At 48.9% G+C, this 15716-nt stretch overlaps 1 protein-coding gene across 3 annotated transcripts in view; it reads left to right on the top strand.

The window, feature by feature from the left end:
• TENM4 (teneurin transmembrane protein 4) overlaps nt 1-15716 on the top strand; it is a 390035-nt gene that overhangs the window by 280956 nt on the left and 93363 nt on the right. For all 3 annotated transcript variants that reach the window (XM_036259322.1, XM_036259324.1, XM_036259323.1), the window contains one exon: nt 6858-7004. In XM_036259322.1, coding sequence (XP_036115215.1) covers nt 6858-7004 — 147 coding nt within the window. The remainder of the gene's footprint in view (nt 1-6857; nt 7005-15716) is intronic.

The following is a 15716-nucleotide window of genomic DNA, read 5'->3' on the forward strand; positions in this document are numbered from 1 at the left end:
CCCCACACACATACGCATCCTTTCTGCCCCACCTCATGTCACCCTGACCATCCCTTACGGCCTGGTCCATTAGAATTAAGACGGTGGGAGCCAGGATGGGTGGCCCGAGAGGAGAGACCCCAGAGCAAGCTAAGGAGACTGGAGAGCTGCATCCCATTACTGCCGTGTCCATGCACCCAGCACCACACACGGGGCACCGCTCTGCTAGATGCTGTGCCCGGCTCCGGACCAAGGGGCGAAACAGACCCCTGGCCTCAGGGAGTGCTTGGTTTTGAGTTTTGTTTCCTTTTCCTTTTCAGAGGCCTGACTTTGGTAAGTCTTCTCTTTGAAGAGTGTTCCCTACAGGCAGAGTTTTTCTTTCTGTTTTAAACATCTCCATTAATTAGGCAGTGCCTAGTTTTCCAAAAAGGCCTCATTGTGCTAAGAGTAAGTCTCAGGATGATCAGATATGTGTGCTCCTAAAAGACGCCCAGCTCCCCAAGGAGAAAGACCATGCCCTGTCTTTTCATCCTTACGCCCTAGCCCAGCACCCAACACAAACTACGAGCTCAGTGGTAAGGACTCATGCACTGGAGTCAGACTGCCAGAGTTGAATCCCAAGTCCGACACTCAATGAACTGGGTGACCTTGAGCAAGTTACTTCACCTCCCTTCACTCCAGAGTCTTTATGAGAGAGGACTGTACCAGGACCCACCTCATAGGGTTGGCGTGAGGACCCGGTGATGCCGAGTGGGAAGCACCTGGGCAGGATGGCGCTCCACCGTGTAGCCATGCTCCTTTGTCATCGTGTGCTCATTCTCGCCCTTCATTTGGAGAAGTACTGCATTAGCCAGACTAACTTTAGAAATTGTAAAGAAAAGGCTAAATTTAGGCTTTTAATAAGAGATAGCAACTCCTGTGTAAACACTTATGGAAGGGGCTTTGGAGAAACATAAATTACTACATGCTTTTCAGCTAGGACATCTTTGCCAAAGACCGCAAAGGCGTAATGGGAACCCATCAGATGGGCGCCTGTTGTGAGAAGCAGCACTTCTCACACTTCACATGTTGGTCTTCAACTGAGAATAAAATCTTTCCAGCCAGAGAGCGTAGTACCTGAGCGTCTCTTTAGGAATTTCACCAATAAACCTTAAAGGAATCATCAGAATAGATTAAATTTAAGTGCTACCATCTATTTGGTGGATTTTCCCTACTACATGAAGCATTTCACATTCATGAGGTAGTGGATCATCAGTTGCTTTAAAAGACAAATGTTTCTTGGCAAAATCTAGGTCTGGACTAAGCCCCCATCTTGGCTGATTTTCTGGTATAATGGGTACTAATCCAAAAAAAAAACAATTTTATATAATGACCTATATAATGCAGGCACAAAGGACAAAATAGAGAGCTTTGCAGTGCAGAGACCAGCTGGCTTCTGTTCTGTGCTTTCCAAGTGCGTGGATAGAGACTAAAGAAATAGCATTCCCACAACAAATATGTTTCACTCCTTCTAAGTACCAGGAAACGTGGGGTCCACACAACAGACATAGACCCTTCTCTAGGGTTGCCCACAGTCTAGCACAGAAAACACTAATAAAACAACTTCCACAAAGTGCGATGAGGGTTAGGACAGGGGAAGCCCCGGGGCCACTTAGCAAGGAGATCCGCCAAGTTCAGGCAGAGCCTTGGGGACCAAGGTTGTGAACTTCCATGAAAGCAAGTGAGAAAGCCACGGAAGGTTTGTAGAAGCGAGATGATGACTTGGTGGCATTTGTGATTTGGAAGGCTCCATCTGGCTAAGCCAGAAAAGGGTTGAGGGGGATCATTTGGGAACAAGGAGGCCAATTAGACAGTTGCTGTTATCTAGATGGGAGACGATAGTGACCTTGTCTAAGGGAAATGACTGGAGGGATGAAAAAGTACCAGAGGACCAGGAAGAGAACCATAAGGAAACGGGACATTTCGATATATGACAGGTGGGTGCATTGCATAGCCCCCTAACTGAAAAATAAATGATGTCAAGGATTCTGAAGGTCTTCTGGGCATGCCTGATGCTAGCTTCAGGGGCTTCTTCATAGGCTTAGGTAGATGGTTGAAGAAAAAGCGGTCCCTTGTCACTTAAAGGGCATCATTTCTTTTGAAAAGCTTAGTCCTTCTGTAAACCTCAAACTTACATTATTTTGGCTCTAGCACATGCCTGGCATGAGTTCTCCCAGAGGGAATTGTTAATGTCACTTGGGCTCTCGGAATTATTGATGAGTTTCAGGGTTTGTGGAATTAATGGGCTTCAGTCGTGAGTAGGGATGGGCATGTTGCTTTAAGAAAGTCAGCAAGTCACCCCAGAGGAGCCTCCCTCATACTGGCTAATGAGGGTGTGATTATCCTAGATGCAAACTGCTGGATGAGAGCAAACCTCATTCAACCCCCAGGTACCCAAGGTCCCTCTGAAACCGTGAAATGGATAGGACAGTAGAGACCCTCAGGGCATAACTTGGTCCCTTTAAAGAAACTGACTGTGGATAAAGTGTCCCTGTGACTTCACATGTAGGGCTTTCCCTCCCTCCCGAAGAACACCTGATCCTCCAGCAGTTTCCACGCAGCGCAGAGGTGAGCGCGAGGCTCGGGGTGCTAGGAGGAGCCCACTGGAGCAGGGCTTCCCAAAGTGGAGTGGAGCAATCCACATCTCTGAACGTGCCCGGAGAAAGAGTTCCGAGGTCAAGTTGGAAAATGCCCTCATAATCTAACAAGCAGGCTTCTCTGTTAATAGACTTTCAGAGCCTTTGCTATATTAATCTTGAGTGTGACTTTCTAGGCTAAGACAGTAGGATGCAGTGTTTACCAAACTTATTTGATCATAGAAGCTTGTTTGTGATGACCTCATAGAACTAATAGTCCGCAAAATTCACACTGAGAAGTACTGTGTGAGATAGATGACCCACTTTAAATCCTCCCTGGAACAAAGTAGAGTAAGTAGAATATAAAAGTCTTGAGGTGAGGGGATACATCTCATCTCTGTATACCCTAGAATTAATGCAGGCCTGGCATCGGATGGGTGCTGAGTAATGTTTGTTGACATTAAGAACAAAATCATCAAATTTGAAGTTGCTTTGACCTTCTTCCTGGGTTGGTTACACTGGAAGGAACTAACAGATCATCTCATTTAAACTCTTATTTCATAGATGAAGACATTGAGTCCAAAAGAGGGAAGGTAACTTTCCCAAGATCCCACAAGTTAGGCAGGCAGGAGGTACCAGAACCTAGGTCTCCTGTCCACCCATCGATTCATTTCAACAACTATGTATTGCGAGTCTGCAAGGCATGAATTAGGCCCAAAGTCACCTTGATGGAGATTACATTCAAATGAAGGGAATAAGACATTACTCTAATTGCAAAATGAATAATTTAAGCATACTTGCTACCGTTGCTCTCAGGGAGAAAGACACAGTGCTAGGGAAGCGTGAAATGGTGGCCCTGGGCCGAGACAGGTGGCTCTGAACCCACCTCACTGCCTGCCCACAGGTGCGTGTGGATCCCCATGTCACCTGGCTTGTCTGAGGCCTCTTTGGCAAGGTTCACATGTTTGAGGACCATAGCTTTTGACCCAAATGTTGACACAATTTGAACTTGCAAAAGATTATTTTCTGGCTTGTGATTTTCTTAATGCAGTTATACAACATTAAAACAAATAAATCCAGTGACAATAATAGCAGCTATCGTTTATTGAAAACCTACTTATGTTACCCACTGTGTTAAATAGTTGACATACATCATTTCATTAATCTTCTCAACAACTCTTTGAATTAGGTGTTACCTCCATTTTACAAATAAGAAAACTGAGGCCTAGAGAGTTAAATACTTTGCCAGCTATCCCACATATAGTAAGTAAAATGGTGGTGCTGGGATTTGAACTGAGGTCTGTCCAGCTCCAAAGTCAACTTTCTATTACAACACATGGTTTTGTTTTGTTTTTAAATTTAGGATTAAATATTGTGACATTGGAACTTCCCTAGAAATCTGGATCTGAAAAATATAAGAGTTATTTAGTTTAGATATAAATAATGTAACGTGTGTAGCACAGTGGTATAGACCTTGGGTGTGTGGCAGCTGTCATTGTGGTCACTGTCCTGAAGCATCTACATCAGGGGTTGGCAAACTGCAGCCCACAGACCAAATCTGGCTCCTCACCTGTTTTTGTAAATAAAGTTTTATTGGAACACAGCCACGCTCATGCATTTATAAATTGTGCATGGCTACTTTCAAGCTACAATGGCAGAGTTGGGTAATTGCAACCGAGATGTTATGGCTTACACACCTGAGATGTGTATTATCTGGAACTTTATGGAAAAAGTTTGCTGACTCTGATCTAGATAGATGCCTCAGTTTCCTATTTTGCCTTTGTATAAACCCTACCTGCGTTATGGGTGCAACATGATATTAGTCGAAAAAGAAGGTAAAGGTGAATAGAAGATTCAAATATCGTGTTCGAGCTATAAGTCAGGATTTGTTTATCACGCATAATTATCTTATTTAATCTTCCCCAAAATCCCATTTTATAAGTTGACTGAGGCTCAAAGTAGTAGATGGTGCCTGGGTCACACAGCCTCTGCGAGGCAGAGCCAGCCCTCGAGGTGGTTCCCAAGCATGTGCTGTCGTGCAAGAGATGTTCCTTGCATCTTACCAGGGGCTACATCCTAGAGCAGGAGAAAGCAATTGACTACGATTCTTAGCATTTGGACCCTGTTCCTCCAAGACTGGTTTCAAATACAAATGAGGCTTAATTGACAGGGAGTCCCAGCCAGCTGGACACAGATTTGAATGGGACTAGTCGGGGAATGAGGGAGTCTGTGACTGTGTAGGTCAGGAGGGGTGGCTGATGTTGGCTGCCGAGTTAGAATGCCGGGTAGTCATCTGCACATCGCAGCTGCTCCTGAGCTCATACAGCTGCTTCCTCCATCACTTTTGGGTGGTAATGATGGTGGCTTCTCACCTTTCCCGACAGGCTTCAGCTGTGCCAAGACCATATAGCCAGCACTTGCTTTGAAATTTCTGGAGCCATCCCTTCTTGGCTTGGCATCCACACAATACATGCTTCTTTCTTTAAACGGAAAACACAGTTGATCGATGGGTTGCAGTGTCAAACATCTCATATAACTGAGCATGTTCTTTTCTTTTACTTGGTAATAACAGACAGCTATCAAAAGTCCCTGAAACACTCAAGTTTTAGACTCTAATTGATCGGCCATTTAGTGGGTGCCTACCGTGGCCCCGGCTTTGTACGGGACACCACATTCACATTTGTCCCATTTAAGAATAGCCGGTCGATTTTCAGTTGTTCCATGGCAGGAAATGCCGTCTGCAGCCGTACTTGCAGCCGTTTGCTGCTCATGACACCAAATTCAGTTTTGTAGATGGCAGAGGGCCCTCCACCCATAGCCTTCCCCTGAGACTGAGCAGCGGCAGAGAGATGTAGAAGGTGTGCCAGTGAAAGGCTTTTAGGGATTTTTATTTTTTTAATTTATTTTTATTGTTGTAAGTATTACAGGTCCCTCCTTTTACCCCCATTGACACACACCACCACCACCACCACCACCACCACCACCGCCCCCCGCCCCCGCCTCCCGGCTCTCGCCGCACTTCCTGATAGCTCCTCAGAGAGGGGTTGGCAGGTGTGTTGAAATGGGGACTTGAATGAAAACAAGTGGCAAGATGGAAACTGAAGTGAACCAAGGAGAGGAGCAGATTCCCAGACGTCTGAGCCCACACGCTCAGAGAGAGGGGTTTGAAACCGTGGTCATCAAAAACCTGTAACTCTGTTTGAATGGGGATGAAAACTCCCCACCTTATGATATAGTCAAAGCAGAACCAAGGCCGAGTCTAAACACTGCCTGACCCTCCCTGATGAAATCGTCCGCAGCCCTCTCGGACAGATGGCCGCTCCCGTGTTCGGTTCCCACCACAGTTTGCACGTCTCCCTGAGGGCACTTAGCAGTAAGATATTTTGCTTATACAAATCTGTCTCCTTTGATAAGCTACATGCTTCTCAAGAATAAGAACTAGGTCCTATTCATCTCTGTACCTCCAGTGCCAGCCCAGAGAAGGTGCTTAATAAGTGACAGACAGGCAAACAGATGTCCCGAGGAACAAAGTTAGGGAAGGGCAGGCTGCCCGAGCCTGCGCTTGCCACCGCGGACCGCCCTGGTTCGTCCCTCTCGAGTCCGCCACAGGGCCCCTCTGAGTGTACAGCCCTTCTCCGTGGCTGCAGATAAGACGGGAAGAAAAGACCCAAGGACTCTTCCTCGGAGCAAAGACAGTTGTCTAGCAGTAAACAGGACAAAATAAATGGAAAACCTAAGGTCCGGTACAGTTGACCTAGTAACAAGAGCTGTAAAGAGGCACAGCCTTTGGAATGAGACCCAGGGGTGCTGAGGGGATGTGGGAGTAAACAGGAAGCTGATTTCTTTGTCCCAAATAACTGCCAAAGACAGGAGAAATGAGAGTGAATGAGGAGCAAGGATCAGGTAAAAAGCCCCGCTGGTCGGGTCCCAGCAGGCCGACATCCACTGACGCCCGCTCTAGAATCCAGATCACTTCGAAAGAGGGTTTTCGGTGCAGAAGGTGTGGGTTTCAGACCTATCCCTGCCACTTCCTGACTGTGCCGCCTCCTGACGGTGCAGCTTTAGCGAGTTCTCCACCTCTGAGTCTGGGTCGCCTCTTGATGAAGTGGCAGCTCCTAATGCCACCGGCCTCCCTGGGTGCTGAGGGTGCTGACCTGCTGATGGACGTGGAAGCATTTTGTAAGTTGGCAGGTGGAGTGAGTGCGTGTGAGTGCAGTTGGCCATGGGCGCTCAGACCTCAATTCTGTGTGCTTTGCCTTGCAGAGGGTTGCCCTGGGTTGTGCAATGGCAACGGCAGATGCACCTTGGACCTGAATGGCTGGCACTGCGTCTGCCAGCTGGGCTGGAGAGGAGCTGGCTGCGACACGTCCATGGAGACTGCCTGCGGTGACAGCAAAGACAACGATGGAGGTAGGGCTGCGGCACCCGTGAGCCCACGGAGCTCTGGAGTGAGGGGAGACGCAGGGTGGAGGGTGGGCACTGCTGGGTTAACAGACCACCAGTATGCCAGCTGGCCAGTCAAGGCGGCCTGTAGGACAGGCATAAAACTTCATGTGCTCTAAGGAATGCATGCATATCACTATTTGCTCCATTTGAATTAATTTAAAGTAAGTAAATGAAATTGACTGCCATCCGACAGTAAGTGCAGAGGAGAAGTATATATATGGAAGAAGAATCTTCTAACAATTCAGTAGTGGAATGAGTTGCCCGACAAAGCTGAGATCACCCTCACAGGAAGTGGACAGGAAGGATGCTTCTCCAGGGCTGAGTTACCTTTGGTCAAGGTTTCATCTCTGTTCTGGTGGTAACCCTCACCAAGCACATGGGGGCCACCCTCTGCCCCGTGGGCTTGTAATAGAATTTCTCTTTGCTGTTGAATTTTTTGCGAAGTGCTGGATAGTCAAAACCCTATGGAAAGGAGGTCTGGTCTTGCAGAACATTTGTTTATTACCTGAGAGTTAAGAGATCAGTGTTGATTCCCTGTACATCCTTAAGCAAGCTGCTTGATGTCTCTGGGCCTCATGCTTCCTGTTTAGAGAATGAAGCCATTGGATCATGAGAACCATACCAGTCCTTACATTAGTGCTAGGATTAGTCTTCATCTCTCTGTTGGGTAAACTTGAATAAATACAATCATAATGTGCTCTACTTTCCCAAGAATATGGATTGATTCTTCCTGACTCTACCAATCTTGGGGGTTATAAGGAGAATAAAAAGATAGAAATGTGAAAAAAAAAAAAAGAAAAAAGAAACAGTTAACCCTTCCTTTCTAATGATGTCCTACCAGTTGGCCTGGTCCAAATGTGTTTATGCAGTTCCCTTATATTTATTCCAAGGGACTTTCCAGTATACAGAAGAATATGAAATCAACAGGCCAGAAACTTTGTATCCCACCCTTTGGGAATTTTCTACTTAGAGTGGTTCTATAATCTCCAAGTACTGTAAGGATTAAAAGGCCAGGTGTGTGCAACAGTGATTACTCTGGTTCATTTGCCATGAGTTGGCTGTAGCAACCTGGCAATGGCTGTGTCAGATTGCTGGTCCTTATCTGAGCCAGTTTTCATTCCTTCAGTCTGCTGCCTGCACCCAGGAGATGGCTGGGCCTCTCCACCTAGCCTGGGCCCATGAAAGTACTGTCTACAGAAGCTCGCGGGGTTGGGCCTTGGTTACAGGCAGAGACAGTGGTCCATGTTCTCTTCCTGACACCTTACAGAGTTGTCATTTTCCTGAATCCATCTGACACTTACGGAGTTCATTCATTTGTGTGCTCCATACATATCCAGAGTTGCTTTTATGGGGCCAGGTCCTAGGCACAGAGATAAAGAAGTCTTGTCCCTGCACACCAGGAACTCACGAGGAAGAATGACCCCAAGTTGAGTGCTAATGGGCGGCCATAGCGCTGCTGTCGAGCTGGGTATCGGTAGTAGTGGAAGTAGGCCAGCGCTCATCGGGAAGGGGCTCCTTCAGCAGGTCGGCGTTTCCTGAGAGGAAAGGGCTTTCATTCAGAGAGAGCACATGGCCTAGGCCAGCAAAGCAGGGAAGGGCGCCCAGTATCCCTTGGTGATAGCAGTGATCTTCAGGCTAGATAAAGTGCAATAATGTTTGCTCTTCATAGGACAGAGAGGTTAACCTAAGCTACCTGTATAGTTTCCTAAGCAGTCCCCTTCATCTCGCCTGTGTAGACACAATTGCAGTGACCGACATGAAATTCACATAGTAGAGAAGGGCGGAGCCCGGGCACCAGGATGTCTTTCTCTTCTCGAGTCCAGGGTCTTCGCCAAAGCCTTCAGACAGCTATTGAACATCTGGGTAGAAACGGAACTGAATGTCCTTGAGGAATGTGGGGAGAGGGTGTGTTTCCCCCACAGCACACATACAAAAGATAGTTTATAAAACAAGGTTTGTTTATTCTCTCACGGGAAACGCAATCCCGGTGTATTCTCTGCTCACTGTCCTTCAAAGTCAGCCCAAGTTGACATGGGGAGAGCCCATAGCCCCACAGCTTTGGTGCAAAAGAGAGTTTCTTGTCCTGGGAAGCAGGGCTGATCCAGACCCCAGGGGAGCAGAGTCACCTCTAGCTGCTGAGAGATGAACCAGCAAGAGCTGGAAAAGAACAGTCGGGAAATCCCCCAATCTTTGATTAAGGAGAACATACATACCTCTTAACGTTTATGAAGCATGTTACAGAATGAAAGGTGCTTTTGCTTTGTAGACAAGCCATGTAATAGCTTTAACTGTAACCTGAGAGTATTCACTCACTCGACAAACGTTAACTGAATGTCAGCTCTGCATCTGCTCCTGCCCTGGGTGCCGGGGCTGCAGAGACAAGTGAGACAGTCTGGTGGGAGAGAAACAGCACACGGTGGCCATGCGGGGGGGGGGGGGGGGGGGGGGTCACCGCTGTGATGAAGGAGCATCCCCTCGTTCAGCTGACACTGTCAGGTGCCTGGACGCCCCACTGGGAACTGGTCATGGTTCCTCTCCTGTCGGGCGCCCAGGCTAGCCAGGAGGACAACCCTTGGGTCATTATGACTGGGGAGAAAACCAACTGGGGAGTGTAGATTATTGAGGGTGCTTGGCCTTGAGTTCTTAACTGTGAAATGAGGAAACAGTGGGCTGTCCACCCTTTGGAGGAGCCGGCGGGGGGGGGGGGTCCCTGCTTTGCACAGTGGCACAGATGAAACAACCCTGTGGGTGGAGACAGGCCCATCCTCACTGGCCTCTCTGTCACTCTGGGTCTCGACCAAGTGGGGGCGGTCTTAGTGGAGGGAGAAGCAGGGCAGGCTGTCCAAGGCCGCGCGGGACTCAGCTCTGGGCTGTTTTCAGTTCAGTCGGGCACACATTTGCCAGGTTCCTGCTGTCTGCAAGTCACCAGACTCCTTTCCGATGGGTACGAAGACCAACGAACACGGCCCAGTCTTCCTCCCTCAGGCAGCTCATAGTCGTCTGGAAGAAACGTTACCCAGACCACTCCATCCAACGGAGGCAGGATGAAGTCGGTGCCTTCATTCCAGCCATGATGCGGGACACAGCAAAATCCCTCACAAGTCAGTCAGGGTGGAGGGAAGAAGTGTCAGGGTCTCGCTGAGTGAGTGTCCTTGGCTGATCTGACTCAAGGGCATGGAGAAGGAATCAGCAGTTGAATGTCGAATGACAGGACTGGAAGGGACAGAGGACATCAAGTCCAGCTCCCTCCTCTACTCCCCTGCATGTTGCAGACAGGGAAGCGGGACCCCCAAAGAGGGAATGTGACATCGTACACATCAAAGCCACACAGGAAGTCATGAACACGGCCTGGACCAACACCCAGGACTCATTCCACGTGACCCCAAAACCCTAGAGCACTTCCACCTTCTCCTGGTGACCGATTGACCCGCCTGCTAGAAATGTAGTGTGAGTACTTACATGAATTGAAGTAGGCTATGGCAGCATCACAAAGCCAACCGGAGTATGAGAAGAATAACTCGCACCATTTCAGTTTGCAAAGCAATTGTTGTCCCCCCGACATCACTGGGAGGCACGTGGTATTCCTGTCCCCTTACTGTTTCCCTGTGAGGAGGAAACCAGGGCTCACACAGCCTGCACCGAGCAGAAACTGCCATGGTTTGTGAGGTCTGGCCCCAAGCGAGCTTCTGGGGTGCCCAGACTTCAGAACCCCCGCTGTGGTCCTTGAAGTTATCTGAGAACTCCCAGTTTCTCGTCTTTCCCAATTTACTAGGCTTAAAGCAAACCTTAACAAATTAAACTTGAATTTCAAGCTTCATTGAAAATGCAGTTGCAGTGTTATTAAACTATGAGACCAAAAAAAAAAGTTATACAATGTGGCTGAGTTGGGTTTAGCTGTACTGGTTTGTTTCGTTTGTGTTTATGGTTGTTGTCTAGATTTAAAAACAAGAAGCAGACCCTGAGTGGGACTCAGTGATTCCCAGCCTCCCGGTCCTCCGTCAGAGCTGCCCAGCCAGTCTCGAATGCCCCCAGATTTCACCCAGGGCACTGCTGGGGAGAGGGAGCAGAGGGCGGGCAGGCACCGAGGCGCTGGTGCACCAAGGTGAATCCCCCGGGGTGCCCACTTGGTGAAGAAGGTGTGCCCCGCCCCCGTGGTGCCTTTTACCAACCCCGTGTGAAGTGCTGCCACAGGCTTCTTCCCATTTGTTCCACACGGACCTTCAGCAGGGTGTTCCTTTCCTGCCCATGTCAGAGGTGATGAACGTGCCCAAACGTGCAAAGCGACTATAAATAAAGGCCCACAGTGCCCGCCTCGCAGGGCCGCGGCGGGGTTGCAGGTGGCACGTGTCAAGGGCCTGCGAGGCGGCACAGCTCAGTGAGCCAGAGTGGAGGAGCTGTCCCCAGGTTGGATTCACACCGGCTCCCGTGGGCTGCGTGACCTGGAGTGAGTCACTCGACTTCCTCACCTGCAAATCCGGTTCTCTTTCTCCTGCTCCTCTCCACCTGGACTCGCAGAAGCATGATACTGATTATGAAAGAAATATCCATTCATAGATAAATAATCATTCTTAAACATTGAAATGATGCTCTCTCTAAAATTTTATATTCTACTTCTTCACTTATGAGTATACTATTTTTCTCCATATAAGGTATTTTGACCTTTTTTTATTTCTGGATCAAAATTTATATTTCAAGCCCTGGCCTGTTTGGCTCAGCAGTTAGAGCATCAGCCCACAGACCAGAGGGACGCGGGTTCGGTTCCCACTAAGGGCATGTAGCTCGGTTGCGGTTTGTCCCCGGCCCCGGTTGGGGTCATGTGGGTGGCAACCACTCAATGGGTCTCTCTCACATTGATGTTTCTCTCTTTCTCTTCCTCCCTCTTTCCCTCCCACTCTATCTGAATATAAATGCAAAAATGTCCTCGGGTGAGGATTTTTAAAAAAAATTATATATTAAACTGTTATATGGTCATTGCTAGAAGGGAAAAGACTTAAATGTACGAAAAGGAAACTAATAGCCATCATTCAGAGAGCGCCCCTAGGTGCCAGGCACCCTGCTGGACACTACGGAGGAGCGCCAGCCCTCACCCCCCCTTGCAAGGCACACATCTACATGTGGGGAAACTGAGGCTCCGTGAGCTGAAGTGCTTGGCCCAAAGTGGGAGAGCTAGGATGGGAATGGAGCGAGTGTTTAACAAGAAGGCTGAATAAAAAATCCACTGGAATGTAACCAGACCCCTCATGATAAAGAATCTTTCATAAGCGTCAAGGTGTGGTAATCTCTTTAGGCAGTGTCGGTCCCGTGAAAAATAAGCACAGATTGCACTACAGATAATTGATAGAGGCAACCTGGAAAGAGACGTTTCGGGAAAACTGAGAACAAAGCTCTGTCCTCCCTCCTGCCCCGCTCCCATTGCCGGAGCAGAGAGTTCACAGAAAGCCATAGAATTTGCTCACCCTTCCGTCTAGCTCTAAACCACATTTCTTGTGATAAGAGACGAGAGAAATTGACCTTTAAAAATTCTGTGTTCTAAGGGACAGATAAAGATTTTGCAAGCTTTTTCAAAGAAGGCACAGAATTTATTATAGCAAATGACAAAAACTTCTCCCAGATGTGTACAGAAAAAGAGGCTCATCCCCCTCCCCCCAGGGCCTCCCAGATGCTGCTCACAGTCTGCAGTGAAACAGCTCTGTGGTCAGGCTGCAGACAGGAGCCGCCAGGCGCGGCCGGCTGATGCGCTGCGGAGCGGGGGAGGGCTGAGCCTGCGGAGAGACAGATGGACTTGTTATACACTGTCCGCAGGGCTATCAATTTAAGGAACCATGCAGACAACTATGATGCAAAGAGTGTACCAGCCCGCAAATTTCCCCAACCTGCCTCAGCTCTGTTTTCCTTTTGGCTTATTCTTGACCACCCTTATAGCCTCTGTTGAAGATTTCTCTTCCCAGAAATATTCCAGCCCCTGGCCTGATTTGGGTCCCCACCTTCGGACTTCCACAGCCCCTCCACCCCTGGTTTCCTTCTTCTTTGGCACTTTGTTATCTCTGTCTGACCCCCCAAACTGAATCCTTTGGAGGCATGACTCTTATTCCTGCCGGTCCAGTGCCCAACACAGGGCCTGCCAGCCATGTCACAGGTGCTACAAGAACAGGTCTGTCCCCTGTCCCTCCTTTCTAAGGAAAGGAACAAGTTATTCTGGGGAGAGGGGGATGGCTTCATTACATCCCAGGGCCCCCCATGGGCCCTGCCAGACTGACCGATTTGAGATCCTCACATAATCATTTGTTCATTTTTTTTCATTCATTCAACAAATACAGTGCTCTGTGTGCAAGGCACTGTCTCTGCACTTAGTATGCAGACATAAACAGGTCAGTTGCTGCCCCCTGTGACGGGGAGGGGTAGAGAAATAAATGTAGACTGTGGAAGGGTACCTAACAGCTGGATTAGGAGAGAGACAAGGGACCAAATTCCCAACTCGACCACTTTACTAGTAGCGTGACAATAGGTAATTCACTTAACCCGAAGCCCCGATGTCCTCATTTGTAAAGGTGAGAAGGCTAGCTGCCCACCTTCGATAGAATTCTCATGGACCTGTGGCATGTACAGCCAGAAGGTGGCTGTCGGGCAGGTTAGCCCCAGAAGCTGCCCACTGACCTTCCACATTACAGATGAGGACACTGACATCAGAGAGGGAGGTGAGTCACCCACGGTCCCCCCAGCCAAGGTCATTGGCAGCTTTTAACATCACAAAGTGAACAGAGAACCACTTCTAGTCAGGACTGCAAGTGATGGCAGAGGGCTTCGCCCACCCCTGTGCCCCTGTGCCTGTCTGCAGAGGGACTGTGGGGACAGCCAAAGGCATGGGAAGGACACCAAAATGTCTCACGTTGAATGACTCACACTTCACCACGTAGGAACCTTTCAGCATCCCGGAGAGGTTGGCAGAGCTTATCATGTCAGTTTTGCCTGAATAAATGACATGTCACACATGCGAAGGGACACGCCCTAGGTATCGCAGCTGGAGAGTGCAGGCCCGTGGAAGGACACGGATCCTCAGACTTCTGGCCTGGGTGCTACTCTGCCACATACTCTTGCCTCTGCTTCTCAAGGTCATTTGACGCCCACCAGCAGGGTAGGCACTGAGGAGAGATGCAGGAGGAAATGGCATAGCCCTCGTCCTCAAGTTGATAGCACCTCGATGGAAATGTTAGCAAAAACCAAGGCACCGTGCAGCATTTCAGCACAGGGAGGGCGTCTTCAAGTTCAAGGCTCACAGGTACATGATCCACTTTGGAATGTGCATCTAGTGCCCCGGAAAACTAACCCCTTGTTTTCTTTCTGTTTTTCCTCCCTCTTTTTTCTTTTCTTCTTTCTTTCTTCCTTCCTTTTACCTTTTCTTTTCATTTCCATTCTGCCTTTTTCCTGGCCATTTCCATCCCCCTTCCCTGAGCCCTCCCCTCCCGCCAGAATCCGATGCTGGACAGGGTTGCTCGCCACTCCCAGCCCCAGGGAGCCCTGACATTTTCTTCTGTCCTCTCCACTTTCACCAGTAAGGACAGGAGGAGGCCTTCAGAACCGCGAGGAAGGGAACCCTTCTGGGGGCAACAGGTTCTTTTCCCAAAGTCAGGGTTCAGGGTTTAGGAGGATTTTATTGAAGACTTTAAGGACAGAGAGGAACATCCTCTCTCTTTTCCTATTGGTGGTGTTGAGCTTTTTGGTGTTTTTCGCTTTGTTTTTTGTTCGATGTTTTTCTGGCGTTACAATGAGGCCTCGGAAAGGGAGCAGCAAGCACATGAAACATGGAGGTCAGATAATCAACCGACTTGTGTGTCATGTGCAATCAATGAGTACGAAGTGCTTACGGAAGGTGACTGTTTCCAGACTGGCCAAACCGGAGACTCTCGAAAACTGTGTATTGATGTATTTCTAGTCTACCCCCAAATTTATTTTTCTGTCCCCAAAGCACACTTTTCCCTTTCAACGTGACTCTTCTAAAAGTGCCACCTGTGCCTAAGAAAATGGAACTGGAAGGTTCTCTATTGCTGCAGAGGGGCCGTGTGCCCTGGTTCAGGCTGCCACGTGCTGTGTGACACTACAGAGAGGGGTTCGCCTGGAAGCTGGCCTTGTACACCGAGCCTTTGCTGACAACTGTATGGGCCCTCCAAGTTTTTAAAATACGTGCATGTTTCATTTAAATACAGTAGTCTCAATTAGCAGAGGTTTTGCCCACATTCACTCCTTAGCAGGTATTTGCCGACTGAATGACTGGGGAGTGTGACCACATAGGAAGGTACAGGCAGCAGAACCCTGGGCCTGACCTCAACCACTGGCCTGCACAGCACAGTGAACAATCCCAGTCCCAGGATCTGGCGTAAGGGCACTGTTTGCGTGGCATCTCCCTTTCGGAGAACCCCGCTTTTCCAGTCCCCTGAGTTCTCCCCCGTCCTCACTCACAGGCATGTTGCCATGGCCATGTGGATCTAATCCAGCCCTCCCAGGCCAGGCTGCATCCAAAGGCTGCCTGGAAATGTATGCCCAGGGAGGGGCCACCAAGGGCCGAACGCAGGTCTGTTATCAGGGTGCCTGTTAAGGGAGGCACCGGGCCAGGAGCTAGTAGTAACTATTGTTATCAAGCAGTAAGGTGCCGGTCATCATGCTAAGTGCTCCGCATCCATG

The sequence above is a fragment of the Molossus molossus genome, unplaced genomic scaffold (assembly GCF_014108415.1).
Source record: "Molossus molossus isolate mMolMol1 unplaced genomic scaffold, mMolMol1.p scaffold_m16_p_13, whole genome shotgun sequence".
Lineage (NCBI taxonomy): Eukaryota > Metazoa > Chordata > Mammalia > Chiroptera > Molossidae > Molossus > Molossus molossus.